This window comes from Vespula vulgaris, chromosome 4 (assembly GCF_905475345.1).
Source record: "Vespula vulgaris chromosome 4, iyVesVulg1.1, whole genome shotgun sequence".
Taxonomy (NCBI): Eukaryota; Metazoa; Arthropoda; class Insecta; order Hymenoptera; family Vespidae; genus Vespula; species Vespula vulgaris.
The window spans coordinates 890612-913485 of NC_066589.1; the positions used below are offsets into that span (position 1 = coordinate 890612).

General features: G+C 30.2%; 1 protein-coding gene across 3 annotated transcripts in view; it reads left to right on the plus strand.

Moving 5' to 3' along the window:
* Positions 1 to 16537, plus strand: part of LOC127063400 (diuretic hormone receptor-like) — a 29288-nt gene extending 12751 nt beyond the window's left edge. The window contains exons 5-14 of one of the 3 annotated variants that reach the window (XR_007781336.1): positions 12570 to 12756; positions 13064 to 13157; positions 13603 to 13696; positions 13825 to 13905; positions 14013 to 14077; positions 14153 to 14272; positions 14370 to 14555; positions 14867 to 15213; positions 15436 to 15619; positions 15779 to 16537. Coding sequence is in view for 2 of the 3 variants with exons in the window: in XM_050993144.1 (XP_050849101.1) it covers positions 12570 to 12756; positions 13064 to 13157; positions 13603 to 13696; positions 13825 to 13905; positions 14013 to 14077; positions 14153 to 14272; positions 14370 to 14555; positions 14867 to 15021; positions 15436 to 15580 (1127 nt within the window). In the remaining variant the exon portion in view is untranslated. Of the gene's footprint in view, positions 1 to 12569; positions 12757 to 13063; positions 13158 to 13602; positions 13697 to 13824; positions 13906 to 14012; positions 14078 to 14152; positions 14273 to 14369; positions 14556 to 14866; positions 15214 to 15435 lie in introns of all 3 variants that reach the window. The other 2 variants (XM_050993144.1, XM_050993145.1) reach the window with 2 other exon arrangements.
* Positions 16538 to 22874: the final 6337 nt, after the last annotated feature.

Below are 22874 nucleotides of genomic sequence, written 5' to 3' on the forward strand. Positions count from 1 at the left end.
GAATCATGTCGAACGTCGTCCCATTATATCTCCAGACGAAGCTTCGAACATTATATTAAATTACAGGATAATGGATTTTAAATTGATAGGCTTTTACAGTATCGTTACATATCCGTATAAGAGTTAAAATCTCAACGAGTTTTTACGAATCTCCAAGCGAAATATCGTATATCATAGACTCAAGATAAATTTTCTCAGCTACCGAAATTTTCTTTGGGATGTAAAACATCCTCTCGATTTTAAATCTTCCATTCGTTTTTACTTTATTGCGATATTATTCCCAGCAAAAAATGTTTCCAGTATTTTTTCTTCTTTTTTTTTTCTTTTTTATAAAATCGAATATGAAAAACATCAGAAAGGTGTATTCGTTTATTCCGTCATCGTTGAAATGCATGACGGAAAACCGAACAGAAAAGTGACGGCATGGTCAAACGAACAAAATCATCGAAAAAAGAAAAATAAATGGAAATTCGAGAAATTCTATTCTATCCTGGTGTCTAGTGATGAAGAAAGTTTTTTATAATCGAAAACTTTCCGTGGCGTGAAACTTGTGAAAGTAAAATTAATTGCAAAACCGTGCAACTGTATCTACATTTTACATCTTCGGTTTATTTACATATTGTTTTACGTTTTAAAGCGAATTCTTTCTTCTTTTTTCCTTTCTCCTTTTTTTTCTTCCTTCTCTTTTCTTTCTTTTTTTTCTTTTTCCTTTTTTTTTTCTTCCTTCTCTCGTCGCGAACTTATTTCCTTTACTTAATATTTTTTTATGAGATTTTTAAATTAAAATTTAGAATACGATAGTCCCTACTCACTTGCGATTAGATTCTTTTATATTCGGATAAAGTTCGTTTTTCATCGCGATCAGCTCCGTTAAGTTTTTTTTCCCCTCCGGCGATGGAAACTTCAAAGTCTATAAAAAATAATCGAAAATTGGAGATTTAATTCACCTGGAAAAAAGAATTGATCTGAACTACTTTTCTTAACTTTCTTTCTCGCTCATTCGCTCACACAAGTTTATATACATAAGATAAATTAAAAAATGCGATTACTAATAATTGATTTTTCGTTTATAATAATATTATTGTTATTTAACGAAACAAAACGAAAGAAAAAGAGAGAGAGAGAGAGAGAGGAAGAAAGAGAAAGAGTTTTATACGTATAATGTAATATCGATCAGAAAATGGCATATCTGCCGCTTCGATTATTTTACAATAATTGCTCCACGAATATCTGAGATTGTGATTTACCGTAATATTTTTTTACCGTAATAATCTTTACCGTAAATGATCTATCAAGGACCAACTTAATTGTCTTATTAATTTTACGATGAGAGTAAACTGAAAAAGCTTCTCAAGAACTCTTACCTACAATACAATCTCTCATACGAGATTTAAGAGGAATATTATATCATAATTTCGGTTATATGCAAGTTCGTATTATTCAATATACAAGCCGAAATCAAATTAATTAATTACATAAACGTATTAGCCATAATATGATTTAAACGAAAGTTTATAATCACTATTTCAATATAAGCTTCTACATCCAGGATCTAGAAATGGAAATGGCGTTAACCTTGAAAATAATAAAACAGGATACGTGAGAGATTAAAAAACAAAAAAAAAAGAAAAATAGAAAAAGAAAAAAGAAAAAAAATAGGATTGCGAAGCGTCTTTGAAATATCTCGACGTGCCGACGGTATTTCACAGATCAATGATCCTAATTGGATTTACGTCTTATCAATGCAGGACGAATTGAAAATCAATTCGAGAAATTCAAGAAAGAGAGAGAGGGAGATAACAAGAACCACGAGGAATGACATTTAAGAGGAATTGAAAATGTTTCTCGCATCTGTATTACGACGGGAATCATTTTAAAATGTATGACAAGTGAAAAAGATGAAAGATCTCTATGGTAGAAACGAGTCTACATTCCAGGATGGTTTGTAATTAAATTTGCGTGTAAATTTGAAAGACGGTCTACCAACTATGACTTTGGGGAATGCTTGAAAAAGACCCTCGGGAAATGCTACGAGATGTTTTAATGGTAAACGCGAGAGGAAGAGCCACTCAAATATTGTCTTGAGTCAAATTAATTAAGAGCTGCCATCTTCTCGCGACTAACGAAATCGTACTTGGGAGGATTAATGAAAAGTCGCATTTTACGTTCGTGCTCTTAAAGAAATATCGTCCATCCCTTTCAATGTCTTTTTTTTAGTTTTCGTTTTTGTCCCTTCCCTTTTTTTCTTTTCTTTTTTTTTTTTTCTTTACCCCCTTGTAAAAAAACCACAGATCGTTCTTTCGTCTCTTTCTGAAAATACATAATTCTTCTTACGAAATGATTGTGTAATCGTCTTTTACGCTGTCAATGTTTATACAAATATGTATGAAATGTTCAAGTCAGCAAGTGACGCAAGAGTTGATAAATAAGAAGAAATATTCGCTCACTTTCGACATCTATTTTTTTATTCCCTGTTTTAATGTAGTTAAACTTTCTTTCTCTCTTTCCCTGTGTTACAGAGTCAATATAAACGTGATAATAAATTATTACAGATTCATACGAATGACGATGTAACACGGGGAATCGTTCGTAGAATCGATATTTTACCTGGCTCGATAACGTTTTTCATTCGATGCTCGGTAAATCTTGTTTGCTACTCATTTTCAATCTCAATGGAGCTGTCTATTATTTTCCAAGTGACAGCTTGTATCGCGATAAAATAACAGTGACAGCTTTATGTAATATAAGCGTGTAGGATGCGCATACGTGATGTAAGTATGTAATACATCGTGATCGTATTACAAAAACGTCTACTCGCTCGGTAAAGAAACGTTCTTAATTAAGCTCTTTGTCGATTGTAATTACGAACATGTTGACATAATTATGAACATGACGTTTTAAGAAGAAATTCATGTACAAAAGAAAAAGAAAGAAGAAAAGAGAGAGAGAGAGAGAGAGAGAGAAAGAGAAAGAGAAAGAAAACAGAAATAGTAAATTCTATCGTCGAGATTCCAGGGATCAATCGATAATATCTACATATACATATATACATATACGTATATACATATACATAAAACATTTCCCCATCGTCCTACCTTCTCTCTTTCTAGAAATCCAGGATTTCGACCTTTAGCAAACGATTATTCCCACGCTAATTAACTCCGGTGCAATAATTAATAAATCATTGCCTTAAGTTAAGCGCTATATATTCTTTACTATATCCGGAATAGAGCTAGTAACTGAATCTAGAGATGTTACAAATTTACATTAAACTAGAAGACTGTTCATAACGCTGTCTATATTAAAAGCCTGGTTTATCACTGGATTTACGACTGTTTGTTGATTTATATATAACATCGATTGCTTTTTACCTTGACCAAGATGATACATTGGAGATTTACCATGATCCATACATCATCTTTTATCAAAGTAATCGACTTTTTTCACTCTTCTCCTGAACACGTGTCTCAAATACATATTATAAGATACGAGTTCACATTTACGACTCTGTTAACGACCCTGCTTCTTCTTTATCGTATAAAGAATATATTACAAGGGTTTGATTGATTTTTATTTAATGACTATATATCTAGACCCTTAATGTTTATTTGATAAATCTATTCAACGACGAATTTATTTATTTATTTATTTATTTATTTTCTTTTTTCTTTTCTTTTTCTTTTTTTTTCAAGAGACTTTTTTCTACTTTCTTTCTACGTTACAATTTCATATAATTTAATTTATTACGATCAGTAGATTTTAATTCAACATTGTCTCTTTGATACGAGTATTCATCGAAATACGTTTTCTCTTTCTCTTTCGCTTTCTGTTCGATCGAATAGATTTTTTCGCTTCGTAATTTCTACCAATGAGAACGAATATTTTGTTCTCTCGATTAATAGAGGAAATAATATTATTTATATAAGAGAAATCGCACGAGAAAATTTTACTACGATTAATATGTTTCATGATCGAATGCTCTTACACATTTGCTTTCGATTTATTTCGAACGATGTGAGAACCCTCATTGTACCTATCCTAACTACTACATCGTTCGCAATAATTATTCATCATCGGCTGCTAATTACCTGAAACCGATGCAATTATCCCCAAAGAATATTCCACCATTATCGTGGTACTAATAGCGGAAGCTTGCCTATATAATCATCCTTAACTCGTACGATCCGATTTATTGTTTATACGTAGCTTCATCGATTTAATTTAATTATACTAAATGTAATGTTAACCGTCATATATATATAGTACCAATTATTATAAACAATTTTTAATCGTCGTTTATCTTTACGTACCATTTCATATTTCGCATCGATTATTTTTATCTATCTATTTATTTTTTCTTTTCTGTTTTTTCGATTTCCAAATACTAGTGATAATCGATTGCGAATCACAAATTTAAATTGTACACAGATGTCGATAAGCCATAAGAAAAAAAAAAAGAAAAGAAAAAAGAAATTCTGCACGTTCACGAACATAACTATTTATTTGAGTTTTCACTATCAATTTGTCTCGTTGATTGGCCGTTATGAATTCTTCGTTTGTTTCTTTTACCGAACCAATTCGGAGCATACATTCAGCGTATATTCTGCGTGCATTCGACGTCATCGGTTTTTCCAACAAAATAGTAACAGGCGTTTTCCTGGCGAATTTGATCCGACACGCATAGTCCTTCGATCATCTACCGAATAGGAATAACAACGGTGGCCATGCGCACAGAATAAAAAAAAAAAACGAAACAAGAAAAAACAAAATTAAAATTCGAAGTTATGAAAGGGAAAGTAAATATTTTTTCTCATTGGTTCAACTTCCTTTCGACTCTATTTTTATTTCTGTAATCCCATTCAGTTGTATAATTTCATGAAAGTAATTTATAAATGTATCGGATAACACATTGAATTTAATTAGTATCTCTAGTCGACTAGAGAAATTATCTCTTTGAAATTCATACCTTTCTTCCCTTTTTTTTTTTCTTATTTCTTTTTTCTTTCTTCTTCTCCTTTCCTTTTTTTTATTATTTTTTTTCTTTTCTTTTTTTTTTTTTTTTTGTTTTGTTTCAAATATGGGCGTGCCTACAGGAAAGAAGAATCGATTGCTTCTTGTATATAACTGCGCTTTCAGGCGCAATACAAACGTGATCGTTAAAAACAGGAACGATATGACCGAAATTAATAACATCAGACGTTTAATTCTCGCTCGATCGAAATTACAAAGTTAAGTTCATAAAAGTAATAAAAATATATAGAATCGTTTTTAACCTCGTAAACTTGAGAAAGATTTTATCAATTTGTTTTCGATATGAAATTCATAAGCTGGATAATGTAGCGTATATGAACATTGACCCAGAATCATAAATACGATGCTAATTAGCGCATCGTTCTGTATAAGGAAATGTATTTGCAACAGGGAAAGAGTAAACGGGAGAAATAAGAGGTACGGAAAATGAGATAATATTGAAGTATAATGTCGACGTAACGAATATCTATGAGTAATATAACGACTTCTCTTGTAATGAAATAATAAAAGTTAAATACGTTCTCTAACGAAGGTGCTGATCGTCGAACTATTATATTTCTTTTTTCAAGAGATTTATATTTTCTTAAAAAAAAATTAAAAAACGATAATAAAGATCTAAGTTTGAATAAGAAAACGATCTATCGGAAACATGTTTTTCGTACGTGTAATTATTTAATACATTAGTGCTTGCATTGAAAAAAAAAGAACAAAGAAAAGAAAAGAAAAAAAACTTTGTGAAGGAGGAAAAGCTTTATTAATGAAATTTCATTATTCAAGAAAGCTCGTGGAATACTGACACGTTGTTGTGTCACGTAGCTATCTCTCTCTCTCTCTCTCTCTCTCTCTCTCTCTCTCTCTCTCTCTCTCATCTCCTTTATAGTTCTCTCTTCTTTCCTTTAAGTCACCAAGGACATCAGTAAGTTTATGAAACGATATCGACAGGCACCTAGATAGGCACCCTTCTTGTAAATACGTCGAAGACACTCCAGTCACATTATCGAAAAAGTCGAAGGGACAGTGAGTTTAAAAAATGTTAACAAATGACATTGGTAATAACGCGTGTGGAATGGCGCGACGTGAACAGAATTTGTAAAAATCTTTCCCTACAGATTTCTACAGTTAACGTATCACCCTTGTCTAAGTCTGTCTACCCTTTTTAACTTTTATAAGCCAACACTGAACCTCAATTCATCGTCATGAAATTTTTGTTGTACACCGTTGTAGGTAATACGATTACAAACATAAGTTTCACATTTACCAAATGTAACGAAATTCCAACTAATGTGTTATCTGATTTATCAAATGAAATCCGATTCGTACGTTTTTGATCACTAGGTGTAATAAATATAATACCGGAATTTATTTATGAAAAGCAAATAGAAACATACGTTCTTTTATCATCGTGATTGGATCATTTATACAATAAATGTGTTGCTAGAAATATAATATTATCGAGATATAAAAAATAAATTCATTTTAAATGTTCTTTTATCTTTTTGTATTTATTGATTTTTTTTTTTTTTTTTTTTTTTTACTAACACCCACGACATTTAAATCGAGAAGGGATAAAACAAATGGGACTCTTTCTCTCAGTTTCATTTAGAGAATCTCTTGAATGAATCTATTAAGTGATACAATATTTCATATCTTGAAAAATAAGCGAGTACGTAGAAAAAGATTTAACGAGTCGTTTTTTGCTTTAGATGGATTTAAAAACGGAAGATAAATTTCAAGATGATTCTTGAACCGTAAACCGTAATTAATAGAAACATCACTATCACAGTTTCACGTAACTTAAGCACTTGCAAACTTCTCGTAACCACATTGTTATAACGAACGCTTTCAACTTGCCTTCTCTCTCTCTCTCTCTGTATCTCTCTTTATATAATGAAATGATATATATTATATAGCTGTGTCATCCAGATATTATCGATAATATCCAAGTATCGTGAAATCTGGCTAGATTAAATTTAAAACTTCAAATGTATATTACCTCTTCGATTATTACGATAGAACAGATAATAATCGCTATCCCAATGAAATGCTATTTCCGATGGGAATAAAAAAAAAAGATAAAAGAAAAAACATTTCATCCCTTTTAACACATTACATTCGCGATCAATGATAAGAAGATAATCTATTTGTATATCAAGAAATATCGATGAACATTTAGAATTTTAATGGTGATGGATTAACAATGCCATTTTCGTTTACCATATCATGGAGAAGATATCATAGCTTATTTAACCTATTTGCAATCGTTATTCTGGTACGTTCTAGAATGGGAACGTGTTTCTCTTCTCATAATAGTGAAATAACGTTCCTCTTGGTAAGACTATTATTTATGAGACCACGCGTGACACGATATATTCGATTTATTATACTCAGCTTACTTATATGTTGTACATGTATGTAAAATAAAAATATTCAAAATATAATAACTAATGAATTTAATTAAGAAATTTTATAAAGAAAATAAAATCAAGGAACATCTTTTCATTTCGAAAAAGAAAAAAGAAAGAAAGAAAGACACGATTCATCGAGAAATCTTGATGATCCAAGTAAAAATGAACTAATTGCAAGTATTCATAATTAAATTGATACTTCTCGATTTTCTCAAAAGTAGAATCTCTCAAGATAAAAAGTGTCATTTTTGTCTGGTATCGATTAGTTACGCATCGTTGTACAAGCTCTTCCAATTTAAATTTTAATTAAATATTAATGATATGCCACATTCGGGTGCACTCTAGAACGTAATAATTGAGCAAAGTTTCATCAAAAGCTTAGGGGTTTTGTATCTCGACAATACCCATGTTCCTTTGAGAAACTACGGAACTTACCTTTGTCTTGTTGATCTTCACGATGAAGTCGGAAAGGATCGAAAGGTGAATAAATAAAACGTATTTCTTAAGAATACCTTTGAAAACTACTTCGATGTATTTTCGTTGTAAAAGATTAAAATTTAATCTTGCGATCGTGTTAAATCATTCGTGCAGCCATTTATATACATATTTGAAAGTTTACGAACTTGATATGAAATCAATCATAATTTGATATTTTACAAACATACCTATGTACACATATGGAAATGTATTGGGATTTAAACAAACAACAGTTTCGGAATAAATCAATAGCGATCGCGAGATTAAATAAGTTTCTAGTACGTACAATTTAGGCGAATTCGTATCGTTATTAAAAGATCTCTGATTTACGTAACTTTACCTTCCGTTCCTTTGGTTCCCATAAATATTATATCGTACAATACGAATTAAATGTCCGAATGAAAGAGAAACGTTCATTATCGAGGAAACAATATCGCCGTTCCTAGTTAACGCAGCAACGATAAAACTACCTACGACGAAACTAATGACTGATGGACCTTGACTACTGCAGCAGCTTGAAGAGAGAAAACGAGATTATTTTGTTGCAAGAGACTTGTAATTGAATTTACGACCTTGCCTGTAAACGTTTGGAAACGTGATACGATAGAAACGTGGATGCACTTTGGACGAGCACGATCTAAAGTTGCTATGAAAATATTTAAAAGCTCTGCTAGAAAATATTCGATTCGCTATACTTTATAGTGAAATGTTTATCGAAATATACTGGCAATAAATCATTCCTTTAGAGACGCGTTACAAAACTAGAAGGGAAAAGATTTTCAAAGTAATTAGAGGTGGAAGTGGATTTCGTTCGACGATAACGTATTCGTGGTTATCCTCGAGGCACCTGCGTGTTTCTCTTGAAGCATTATCTATATACATATATACATATCCGTTATATATGTATACCGAGTTGAAATTAACGTGGTACGCTCGGCGTATTTGGTCGAGGCATTGCCTTCATAAACCACGGGAACATAACACGCAGGAGTCCGTTCAGAAGCTGCCGATCCAATTAACGCTACAACACTAAACCAACGACTGTGTACAATTAACAGCAATTAAGTGTGCATCTTCATTACGGCTAGGCGAACGCGCAAGCACAACACGTTCATACATGCCTCACCCTTGTTGCTCTTTTCTTCTCATACGTGGTTCGAGAAAGTCCGATCGATTTTCAACCATAGATGTGTTCGATGAAAGAGGAAAACGCCTTTTTATGAAAAATAAAGGCGAAATAAGCGTCGAACGTTCATCATTTACGCGTGATAACAAGCTTTCACGCTTCTCGAATATAACCCACGATTTTGAACGGTTGAGCGATGCGTTGACAGAGAATGCAATCGACATCTCGCAATTTATAATCGTTATCATCCACATCGACAGCTAAATTGGAAATGGAAAAGAAATATTTAATCAACTGAATCGGTTAATCGTATTTATGTATAAGAGATATTTCTACGGCTGCTATGTTTGAAGAACTGATTTACATGTCCATAAGTTCATGTTCATCCTCTGACGTATATAATCAGGTAACATGAAAGCTACGACAGCAGATGCACAGACGCGTATTACAGCTGCCATTCACACAAATCCTTGCAAATGTTCTAACTCTCCATACAGACAAAATGGACTATGGAAAAGAAAGAACTCACGAAAACTAAAGAAAGAAAAGTTTATCGTACTAAATTTATTTCCGAACTATACTCAACCGTAGCTAACTCGTTTATCGTATAATACATTGGCTACGATAACTGACGGCTTTCGGTTATCTTATTATATATAAGATTGTCGACAGTCTTTATAGTACTTCGAACGATCGAATTGGATTGCAAAAATTTCTTCTCAATGGCATGCAATTCCTTTCTTTTCGAAACATTTCGATTTTATTTACTCGAAATGAATTCGTAGACAAATGGATCTTTTCAAATCCACGATTTTCTATGGACTTTCGTGATAGTGAATGGTAATTTCTAAATAATCAATTTTTGCGTCCATTGAAATTTAAAATTTACATTTTCGCATGTTATTAGTTAAGAAACGAACCATTCCGCTTCTGAGAGATTTCCCACAGGAACTACCAAAGGTGACAACTGCATCGAGACATCGTGGCTTTTCTCTTTACTCGTTAAATAACTGTTCGTATATAACGGTACATGGAAGAATATTTTTAAAAGAAAATAGAGATCTTGATACGCTTGATATTTTAATATATTGTTGGATAAATTCAAATGTGTGTGTGTGTGTGTGAATCTATATAGTAGTTCGTTGAATAAAAATTTGCATTAAACACGAAATGTATTGCGCCTGGAAAAAGGCATCACTCCATACTTTATCGGTAATCATAATAGCAGATACCACACGTCGGTAAAAAACTCTTTAAGCTTTCATGGTAAGTGACGTAGGACATGCTCATGAATGAATACATTGCCTACCATAAGGGGTTTCAACAATTTCTTAAATATAACATTTAGAATTATAATTATTGATAAAGTATGGAACGATACCTATTTCAGTTAAAATCATGAAAAAATAAATGTAACTGATTAATAACAATCTTATTAACAATAAATTAAAGAACAAACGAATTAGTTACATTCTCGAGAATTTTATAATTATTTACGTAGTTCTCTACGAATAATTAGCAACGAAAAACCTCTTGGGATAAGTATCATAATAATGTCGTGAAAAAAAATTGTACATTTTTTTTTCTCTTTTTCTTTAATTAATAATATTTTCATCATTAATACAAAAGTATTTATCACCAAGGTAGACTAACAAGTGTTTATTTATGAAATGAAAGTTAGGCTTGTCATTGCAAGAAAAAGTAAAAAAAGAAATATGTTAGTATGGTTGTTTTCATAAAATGCATTGGGACGGTGATAGATGAAGGTAAAGAATCCTGGCCTTTGTTTCTGTACTGCAATATTTCATTGTACACACAACTGCCTTGTTTACCGCATTGCAAACAACAGCCGTAGACTCCGTATCTGCGCTTTACTCCGACTTGAGGCATATTTCATTGCGATAAAACCTGCACTTTCCATACATTTTACTCTGAATAAAGAAAATAGATATTGAATCGAAATACGCAAATATTATCTGTACGTTTTAAATACACCGACGATAACGTTATTTTTATTTATTAAAAAGAGAAATCATTCAATGAATGTAAAAATAATCGATGATTCATCGGATTACATCGGACTGGTACTATTATTTTAATGAATCCATCAGCATACGTTTTATCATTTATTTTTATCCAAAACTCGTGTTTAACGTTTGTTAGTATATCTCGAGAATAATCGAGAATGTAACAAGTAATGTAAAGAGTCTTTTGTAACTTAATAATGATAATATAAGAATCATAATTATATTAATATTGTTATTATCTTCTGATTATAAGGTATTGCCTTTTTCTCGAACGATAATAATGAACTTTCGACTTGACAATTTGATATATCTACTTATGTCTTATCTTTCTCATCTCGTCTTGTAAAACTTATTCTCGTAAGAGCATAAATCTATTGCGTTGTAAATTCTCTCTCTCTCTCTCTCTCTCTCTCTCGTTCTCTTGTGTGTTATCGATTATCGTAATTAAAATAAAAAATAAAAAAAAAAAACTGCATTTGGCGTTGATGAAAAACGAAGAGTTTTATTTTATATGCCAAACGTTAAAAGTTCACGCGGTGTTCCTGCGACTATTTTAGAAAGGATTCAAAAAGACTTCGAATGTCTTTCTCTATTGCTTCGTGAATAATGCAACACGATCTATAATAACTATCCCGACGAAGGTTAATAAAAATCGTCATTTCCCGATATTTCTGTTTCTCGATCGATACATAAGAATACGAAAAAAAAGGAGGTCATATTGAATAACTCAATTCTTTCGAACGAATGTGGATTTGAAATTTCCAATACATACCCTTGCATAAGAGGTTAAAATAGAGAATCCGTTTCCTCTTATATTTTCCTGAAAATATTTTTAAGAGTAGAGGAACTTGACTCGAAAGAAGCTTGAAAAAAAAAACGAAAAAAAAAACAAGAAAGAGAGAATATAAAAAATATCAAAAAGGACAACGTTTAAATACGCCTGAATGGGTCTTATTCAAACACACTTTTGCATTTTCCGATCATCGTTTTATTTCTTCAATGAATTATATGAATGTATAATATAAATCGCTAGAAAGTGCTCGGATTATATATTTCCTTTCTGCTTCGTTCGAACAATACAAGTATAGATTTGATTTGACTACGTTGAAACAACATCGATCTAGCAAAAAGAATTCCTGATGGCACAAATGTTTTTTCAAGCGGACCACTACGAATCTAACGGTATGATGATAATCGGTCGGTATGATACTTAAATAAAGAAAAACGGAGAGAGAGGGAGAGAGAGAGAAACACAAGATAGGTAAAATTGTACGACAATCGATAAAGTACCCATCTCTCGTAGTAACCTATTTCTGAGAACGAGGTTATTAGCATTTTCAAGCTATATTACCTGCGCAAAATTATAAGCTTTAAATACATATATATATATATATATATACCTTAAGAATAAAGCTAAGCATAATTAATATACTTGGATTAATATTTAAGTATAGAATTAATAAGTTGAATGGATGATTTAAAATGGTAATTTCTTCTTCACAGAAAACGCAAGTCGATGGTGTTGGCTAAATGGTACATGGGATAGTTATTCAAACTATTCTTCGTGCCGTGACATTCGACCGTTGAACATTGAAGCTGATGTAGAAATTACGACAAAAATATATTTCATTGGATATAGCTTGTCCCTTTGTACTCTGGCGATAGCCGTCTCCATATTTTTATATTTTAAGTAAGTACGATCTATTTTGATAAGGTAAAAAATATTTGTAGCCAATTAAAAAAGTCACGTGACAACACTCTAAACATTCTTTTCTCCTTTTATTATGATATTGCAATAAAAAGAAACATCTGTTACATAACACCTGATATTTTATTCCACCACCATGAGTGCTTTTATTGAGGTACATTTCTCTTTGTGAATTCAGAAATGGATTTTCCGTGTTTGATTATTTTTCGAACGTATATGGAAACGTAATATAAGACGTTTTATTATCGAGTAATTGAACGTATTTTTTTTTTCTCTCTTTTTGTTATAGGGAACTGAGATGTCTAAGGAACAATATACATATAAATTTAATGTTCACGTACATTCTGGCTGACCTCATGTGGATATTAACTACTGCAATGCAGGTATAGTTAATAATCGTTATGTGAATCTCTTATTTATCAAAACTTTTTACGATAATAGTATCCTCATAATTTACCTTTCGTATATATCTCCAAATAATACGAAATAATAATATTATAAATCATTAAATACCACGATAAGCGATCCTGAACGATCTTGAATATCTGTACATTATAAAATTATCACAGATTTTACTGATCGGCCGTAAAACGAATTAATTATCTCTAGCACTCGTGCTCTTTCTTCGACACGATTTCGATCGAATAAGCTCGAGTAATGTATCCTTAATCTCTTTCACGATTTATAGATTAAAAATTCCAGATTAAGTGGCAATCGAAGTAGTTTCTAACGTATGAACGTTTTGTATAATGAATAAATTAAAAACGACGATGTCTCATTAAAATAATTTGCAAATCAAAATCATTGCTCAACTTCTTTTCTTATTAGGTCTCTATGCAAACAGACATACCAACTTGCGTCACGTTCTTCTCTCTTCTTCATTATTTTCAATTGACCAATTTCTTCTGGATGTTCGTCGAAGGTCAGTATTATGTTATATTAAACACAAACGAATATACGAAAAACGATTTTGTTATACTATACGTTAGTGTTATATGTAAATCCGAATAAAACATTAAAGAAATTTCCTTAGTTATTCTCTTATTGCAGGATTGTATCTCTATTTGTTAGTTGTAAGAACTTTTACGGGAGATAATATTCAACTAAAGATGTGTCTTGTCATAGGTTGGGGTAAGTTATTTCGTTTGATACTTTTTCATTGATAAATTTCGTATAAAATGTTCTAACTATTCTGTATTGTCACTTTTTCACGTATAATCTGTAAGTTTGATTTGAAGGTGTTCCAATTCTCATCATAGCTATTTGGGGCATCGCCAAGTCTCTTGTCACTCAAGGAAATCAGGTATAAAGATGCCAAATTAAATAAATCAAAGTATTCGACATTAAAAGAGTCGATGACATCGATCATATTTTACAGAATGTCGCACTTTGGAAGCATTGTCCATGGATGACACCACATTCCTACGATTGGATTTATCAAGCATCTGTCATTACAGTTCTTGCCGTGAATGTGATTTTCTTGTTCTTGATCATGTGGGTGAGTATATTTAGATTTTAAATAGAACGAAATTTTTCTATTACGTTAACTCGATCATGGACGTTAACTCGATCGAATTTATCGTCATTTCTGATAGGTACTGATCACTAAGTTATGGTCTGCAAACAATGCAGAAACGCAACAGTATAGAAAAGCTAGCAAAGCTCTGTTGGTGCTGATACCACTTCTTGGAGTGACATACGTTCTGGTTCTCGCTGGACCAACGGAAGGTCAAGCAGCTAATGCATTTTCTTACACCCGTGCTGTGTTACTTTCTTCTCAGGTAATATTACGACAGAAAGGTTTTCTAACGGTAAGCTTTTGTTACACTCGCCATTAGAACGGAGAGAGAAACTTTGGAGAAAAGCTTTTAGAAGAATAGGATCATCTTCTAAAAGTTTCAACCGTTTGGAAAGTTAATGCACGTTTTGTTACTGTCGCGATCATTTTTTTTTCTTTCTTTCTTTCTTTCTTTCTTTCTTTTCTTTTTTTCAATGAAATCCTAGAAAGTAATAGTTCTAAAAAGAATTAAATAAAAAAAAAAAAGTGTGGGGAAGGAAATGGAGAGATTTAAAATCTTCTTTTCTACGACAGGGTTTGCTGGTGACGCTATTCTATTGTTTTCTCAATACCGAGGTGCAGAATACGCTGAGACATCACTTTGCAAGGTGGACGACGTCGCGTGATCTTGGCAATAGTCGAAGGTATTACAAGAATTGGTCTCCGCGCTCAAGAACAGAAAGCATAAGGTACTTGAAGTCCGCGCCGAAGACGCGCACGTCTTAAAATCGCTTTGCGGTGCTTCAAGACGTTGAAAGAACGCAGAAATGAGGAACGTGAACGCCTCTCCTCTTTTAATATTATTTTATAAGACGGCCCAGATAGAAAATCGAGAGAAGCTGCGTTTCTTCAACGATAAATCTTATCGAGAAATAATAAAGGTATATCTAAAAAAGAAAAGAAAAGAAAAGAAAAGAAAAAAGAAAAAGAAAAGAAAAAGAAAACCTGTAGAACAAAATTTTGTCGCGAAGAAAATATAACGTATATCAATAAGGCGTATATTATTGCGTTAAGATTTTTAAATCGTGCTACGACGAGAGAATGACGCCCTCGTCGAAATATTCTTGATAGCAAAACGATAACGCTTTCTCAATGATCTTCAGGCTATACGGCCAACCTTCAAATCCATATCGTAAAAGGGAATCTACGGTAAGTGAAACGACGACCACAACGGTGATAGGTCCGAATTCAACAACAACGTTTCTGGACAAATCTAAGAAAGCCATTTCAGAAGACTCAAATGAATAAAGTTTTACACGAAGCGAATTTCGGTGGGAGGAGAGACTGGTAAGATCATTAAGCGCGAAGAGACTCATTGTAGAAGTATCTTTTCATAAGTGTCGTCGTATTATTAATTATGACGTTAAAATAATGATATATATATGTGTGGATATGTGTGTGTATATATATATATATACACACATATTCACATTGTATATGTTCTAGATTGCCTCTAAATTTTCAACTCATCTTTGTTCGCTTAAAAAAATCTCCAATTTTTCTACCAGCCAAATTATGATATACAGTAGATATTAGTAAAAATTAAATTGATCCAACACTGCTATATGAGGTAATAAATATTATATTATTATTTTTTAATAAGATTATAAGGCTCCTTTATTTTTCCACTTTTGTCTTATTTAGCAATAATAGAATCTTTTTTTTTTTGTAATATTTAAAAACACGAAAGAAACTGAAAAATGAGATTAAAGAATTTATATGAATATGTATAGGGTATGGGTATATGTATAGGATATATGTATAGGTATGTGTATAGAAATTAATTTTTAGTTGTATAAATCCATATCATACATTTATATTCCCCGAATATATGCATGTTCATATATACATAATAATATTCTATGCACACTCCCTAACTTATGGCACAGTACGACTAAAATCATCTCTGTATAGTATTATATCTAATTGTTTAAATGAAATGTTGATTGCATATAAAATAATATAAGAGCATGTAACATTAGGTTATACGATTGAGATATTCATTTTTAATTTTTGAATTTTCACCTTTCAAAGATAAATTAGATATTAATTATCAACTAGACTGAATATTATTTTAAGGATATATGCGGCAATAACTCTGGCAAATATTAAGGTAATACGCGAAGTAACTCTACCAAATACACCCGCAGATAAACAAAGTTACGCCATAAATATGTAACTGTATTACAGAATATTACATATTTACTAACTATTTTACGAACAAAGTATTCCTAATCTGAAAAGAAAAATGAAAATTTATTGAAAATTGTATAACGAGGAGCTTAAATATCTGTACCTGACGTTCCAAAATTCTACCAAAGTATATAGTTTATGCGTAAGCATCTCTTTTATCAAATCTTTTATTATAGTATTACAAGATCACTGGAGCACAATTATACTTGACGATACTTGAAAATAACGATCTCGGTAAGTTTAATTAGAAATTTTTTAGTAGTAAAAAGTATTGACTATAATTACGACTGTAAGAATAGAATTTATTTTCTAGAAACTATAAACTTTGTGATTGAATTCATAAGGCAGACATAAATATAAATTATAATTTAAAATTTAATTGTATTAAAACTAATATATTCATATGTGTATATTCATATCTGTACACATCTTAATGTATATTCATATCTGTACACATTTTAAAATTTTCAAACTAACACTAACACTAACTTTTATTCGTTCTCTGTATGATATATTTTGATGTTATATTTTTTTAGCATCGATTTAAAAGTTCTGTTTTCAAACTCTGATCCTTTATCGGTATATTATGGATAATCTTTCGAAATTTTCCAAAGCTCTTCGTAACTCCATTTTTTTTTTCTTCAGAGTTTCACTTCATGCAATGTCCTCTCTAAACATTTAACAAAATGTAATCTTAACTCGTGAATTGAATAGATATTATTAACTCCAAAAATTCCTAAACTAAGCTTTTTTTCATTGATTTCAAATTAATATTGAAATGTTTAATTCCTATTCCTTATTTTTTAGATATTAATATTATTAAGAATTAATTTAGTATTTATTAAATTGCCAGGAACAACGTATCATCGAATGAAGCTATTTTAAACCTAATCTAATAAGTCTAACATACATATATAATACTTTATTTTATAGAAATAAAAATATATATTACGTATATTGAATTAATTGTATAGAAAATGAAAAATATTTAATCCTTAATCGCTTCCTATAACGTGGCACAAATGAAGAATATAGCATATATCTAAATATGCTTATTTTATCCTCATGTGTATCTTTACTCATTGCAATTTCAGTGTTTCTCACAATTACTTTTTTTAATATTCGTTTTGTGATTTTATAAAACCCTAATTTAATAATTCTAATATAACTTGACTTTATAGAAAAGAAAAGAAGAAAAAAATATATATATATGTAGGTATATTATTCATGAAAAATAAAATTCTGAATTTAATTTAATTCAATTTAACTTTAAAAATAGCCAAGAAAACGAAAAATTTTCGATCTTAATCTAAACAAAATTTTCTTTCCACAACACGTGGCAAAAGTGTATACATTCTAGTATATTTATTTCAACTTCGTGTACACTTTATTCAGTGCAATTAGTTTCCACAATTGCCATATCATATGTTTCGTAACTATGAGTTTACTAGAATTTATTTTTATAGAAATAAGAAACATACTACACATGAAAGATAAAAATATGAATTTAATTTAATTAAAAAAAAAAAATTAAAAGAGTGAAAAATGTGTGAGACGCGACTTTAATAATAAAAATTTACGCTTCATAGCTATGACTTTACCGTATAACTTGATTTTATAAGAACAGAATCATGAAATTGAACTTTAGAAAAGAAAAAAGTGAACAATTTATGACCCGACTTTGACACAAAATAAAAAATAATTATATTCGTTTACGCAGAACAATATACGACCGAATGTTACATCATCTCAGTTTTCCAAATCTATTTTTACACCCACCATCGTCAGAGCATTTTGAGTGACAACATGATAAAATATATATGACTAAGAGTCATTCTTGAAAGATTTGAACATTCTGAGGAATCTTCGAAAATAATTTAAAATCTATAATCGACCTTTTAAGTTACTATTTGTGGATACCTTTTTGGCATGATAGTCTCTTGATTAAAAATGTCCATCGTTCTAAAAGTATAATAAAATTTGGCATATTCCAATGATTAATGATAAAAAATTAGAATCGTCTTTAATTCTAAAATATAAAAGAAAAGCGGCGATCGTAACATCCCTGAAAAGAAAAAACTTAATCTTTTTGCACAAAAGATAATTACTGCATTTTTGTCAAGCAATATGTCTTGGTTGAAAGATCGATTATTGACTATGCAAAGTATCAATACTATTTCTAATACCACACAGTTGTAATATCCGAAATTATGATAATACAACATTTTATACAACATATAAACATTTTCGCACATTTACTCTTAACTGTTCATTATGTATCATTTAAGTTTTATATTTGGATAAAATTTAAATTTCATATTTCTTTCAGTTTTCTCTATCAAATATTTTTTCATTTCTTTCAATTTTCCCTTTGAAATATTTTCATTATTACTCTCAGTTCTACCTTTGAAATAATTTCGTTTTTCTGTTATATCTTTTTTTTCCTGATAATTGAAAAATTCATTTCGTTTCACGTTAACTATCCTAGCTCGTGGACAATCAATGAATTTATAATTAGAATCTATCGACCGTGCAGATATATACGAGTACATTTACTCGAATGCCCTAAATAATAATTGTAATCGATGACCTATTACATATTAACATTAACCTTTGAACTTTTTACATTGAAAAATAAAATCGGATTGAAATAAAGAATGCAATTTCTCTTATAATCCAAAGACCATCCATCGCGAATATTTTCTTGCTAATTCTTTATTAGAATTCGTGAATATCCATGAATACCGATGTACCCATGTATAATTAGTTCGCTACGAATTACGATGCAATGCATGTTTTTTACATTACATGCTGTATTTTTATGTATTAAAATGATTAATATACCGTACATTCCATTCATTTCGCAAAAGAAAAATATTAAAAAGTGCATTGAAATATTCAAAATGCAAATAATTATAAACGTATATGAAACAAGAAAACCTACTCTTGATTTAATAAATAAATGCATATACTATAAATCAGAAAATAAGAAATCATTCTCAAATAAATCTCCGAAGAAAAATGTACTTGTGATTACTCGATAATCTTTTATAAATTAATCACAATCAACGATTGAGTCAAACGGGAGGAACTTAAAAATTCACTTAATACTTAACAAATTCTGCGATGGCTCCAAAACACTTTGTCCACGATTTAGGACAAAATTGAGAGAAGTTGATTCGTAGATAGTTGAAAATGAGATAGACCGACATCTAAATTGATTGAGATCCTTTTCAATGATGTATTAACTTTAGTAGGCAGTAATTATTTATTAACGGAGGATCACTGAATTTACTTCGCGAAACTCAACTCTCTGTTTGTGTTATATAAATACAGTCTGTGCGACTGTTAAAATAGGAAAATACTTTGCGAACAAACACTGACGACTGCATTGCACGCAGTCGATGCAAAAACACTTGTTTAAATCTTAAAACGCGAACGAACAGACACCGCTTTTACTTCGCGATTATTTCATTTTTATTTTAGCGATACATGTTAGCAAACACTCGATCCCTTTATTGTTTCGCGCACGATTGCAATGAAGTTCTGAAACAGAGAAAAATAAAAACAATAATATCATTATTACAATAAAGAGTTATTGAAATTATTAAAGAAATACTTGATACAATATATTACATTTGAGTCTTCATTAATGGTCACACAGTAGATATCCTGTCGCAAAATAATAAAAACGCTTATGATTACAAAAACTAGAAATAAGTTTTTTATCACGACCGACTCTAGTTCGCGATTATATATGTTATTGTTTAAATATTAATTGATTATACTTCGTATACGTCATATATTGTTTAAATAAATATAAAATAATCGAAATTATAAATTATTTAAGCCGTATGCAAAGAGAGAATTTCGATGTTAGCTCGTCGGAATACAAATGAAAAGTGATTCGATAACGCATAGTCCCTTGATCCTTTGTTTTTGCTGACATTATATATATAAACAACGATTTTAAATTTGAAATTTAAATGTACTGAAATATTAAATTAAAATTATTTTACATATATTTAATTAACATTTATTAAGAGTTATGTAATGTTTAAACAAATATATTATTGTTTAAATATTAGTTTATTATATTTTATATACATTAAATATTGTATAAATCAATATAGAATAATCAAAAGTGTAAATTGCTTAAGCTAATTAAAATTGTTTTATATTTTAACATGTGTTTCGAGTTATGTAATGTTTAAACAAATATTATATTATTTAATTAATTATACATTATACATTGTTTAAATAAATGTAAAATAATTTACAATATAAATTATTTAAGCTTAGAGGATAGAGCTTTAATATTTTAATAAAGTAAACCTTTTTCAAAAATTCTAGAAAGTCATCTATCTCTTTGTTTAAACCTTCATCTTTAAAATCAAAAGTTATTCATTAAAATTGATCAAAAATTATGCATAAATTCATTATTAAAAGTAAACTATTATAAAACCAGGAATGATGGACAGTTATAAGGGTATTCACCCAATATTTTAAGATGTGTAAGACCTTAGCGACCACTGTGGAAAAAAAATGAAGCGTGTAAGAAACTTCGTTCCTTCTCATGATTTATCGCATCCATATGTTTGCTTGATGGGTATGTTTTTCATACTGTCGGCACGCGTGTATTGAAGAAACGAATTGACAATGAGATATCAGACAATGTACAATGACACCGACTTCTATTCTTTCATCGTTCTTTCTTTCAAGGAGTCGATTATTCACATTCTTACAAAGCAATTGATTTTCACGCTATATAGATGCATAGTGAGAGAGCTTTAACCGTTTGACATGAAGGTGAAGTAGCGCCACTGTGTCTTCATAAATTAAAGAAAAACAGCTAAAAGTAGGATTTACGCCATGAATTCTCATAGTCATAATTTTTATCCAATTTTAATGATTAAAGACTCATTCGAAAAATGAAGGTTTTTTACATGAGATTGTCTTCCCAAATTTTCAAAGCAAGCTTTTATTTGCGTGATAATCATTTTTAAAAATTAGTTATTTTTAAACATGATTTTTATAAGAAAAGTAACATTTTTCAAAAATCTGAAAAAACAATTTCATATCTTCGTTCGTCTTTTTTATTTTTTTTTTAATTTTGTCATTTAATATTCGATAGTATTTATTAAGGATGTGCAGATACCTGAAATTATGGGTCGGGTCGGGAATATTTTTCGAGTTCAGAATCCCAAAAATTTGTCGATACAGACATATTTAGGTAAACGTGATTCAAAACATAATTTTTCTGTTTAGTTATGTAGTTAAACTTTGCAGTTATGATGTAGTTCTAAGTAAATACAAAATTGCATACTATGTATATACTCTTATGCTCTTAAAATCAACATAAATAGTAAATTATCTGCCAAAATGATGACTAAAAAGTATCTTATTGAATATTTGTTTCTCATCTTTTTCCATGTGAAAATTTTCTTGCATTTTAATAAGTTAAAATTTCTTGACTTTAGCTGTTGTTCCATTAAATAATCTATTTCATTTTATTATAATTCGATATGCTGCCTATTATAGTTCACTTTCATTTTGATAAATTTTATTAACATAAACATGTTTGTAGATTTACCAAAATGTCTCTGTCTTAACTAGTATCATTCATCTTTTTATACTTATACACTATCTTTTAGAAAATAGTTTTAAAATCCTATTAATTAGCTAACTGTCTGCATTTAGTCTGGCTCCTCACCGTAAGCCTATCTGATACAGTAGTACTCATTCAGCATAACCTTATGGATCATTGAAGCACGCAAGCTCCACCACCACGACAAGGTAGCAGACTGTTGGAAGAGCCTCTATATTTTTTTTATTTTCTTTCCTATTTCTATTTCCCTTATTCTTTCTCTAGATAATTCTTTTTTCAGCTTATTAACTTAAATTGAAAAGAGTATTCCACTATTACTATTTTACATCTTCCTTTCTTACAAACTTATATTTTTCTCTTTCATCCTTATCAATGTTTTCATTCAAATTTGTTCCATTCGTTATCTTGGAATTGTATTAGTCTTTCTACTTCCTTATTAAATTTTTTTTCAGTTTTACTCCATTCTTCTTATTCTTTCTTCTTCTAGTCCAATACTATCATTATCTTTCCTGCTATTCTTACATTTATATCTTTTCCGATCATCATCAAATCATTATTTTTCTTTTCTATTCCATTACTTAACTTTTTTATTTTTCTAAGATTCTATACAAAATTAAAATCACTATTAATACATTTTGAACAAAAACTGAAAGCAACATAAATATTCTTATTGAAATTATCTCAGTAATAGATACAATTGTCTGTTTATTTTGAGACCACTCATTTTCAATTGTTTAGCGA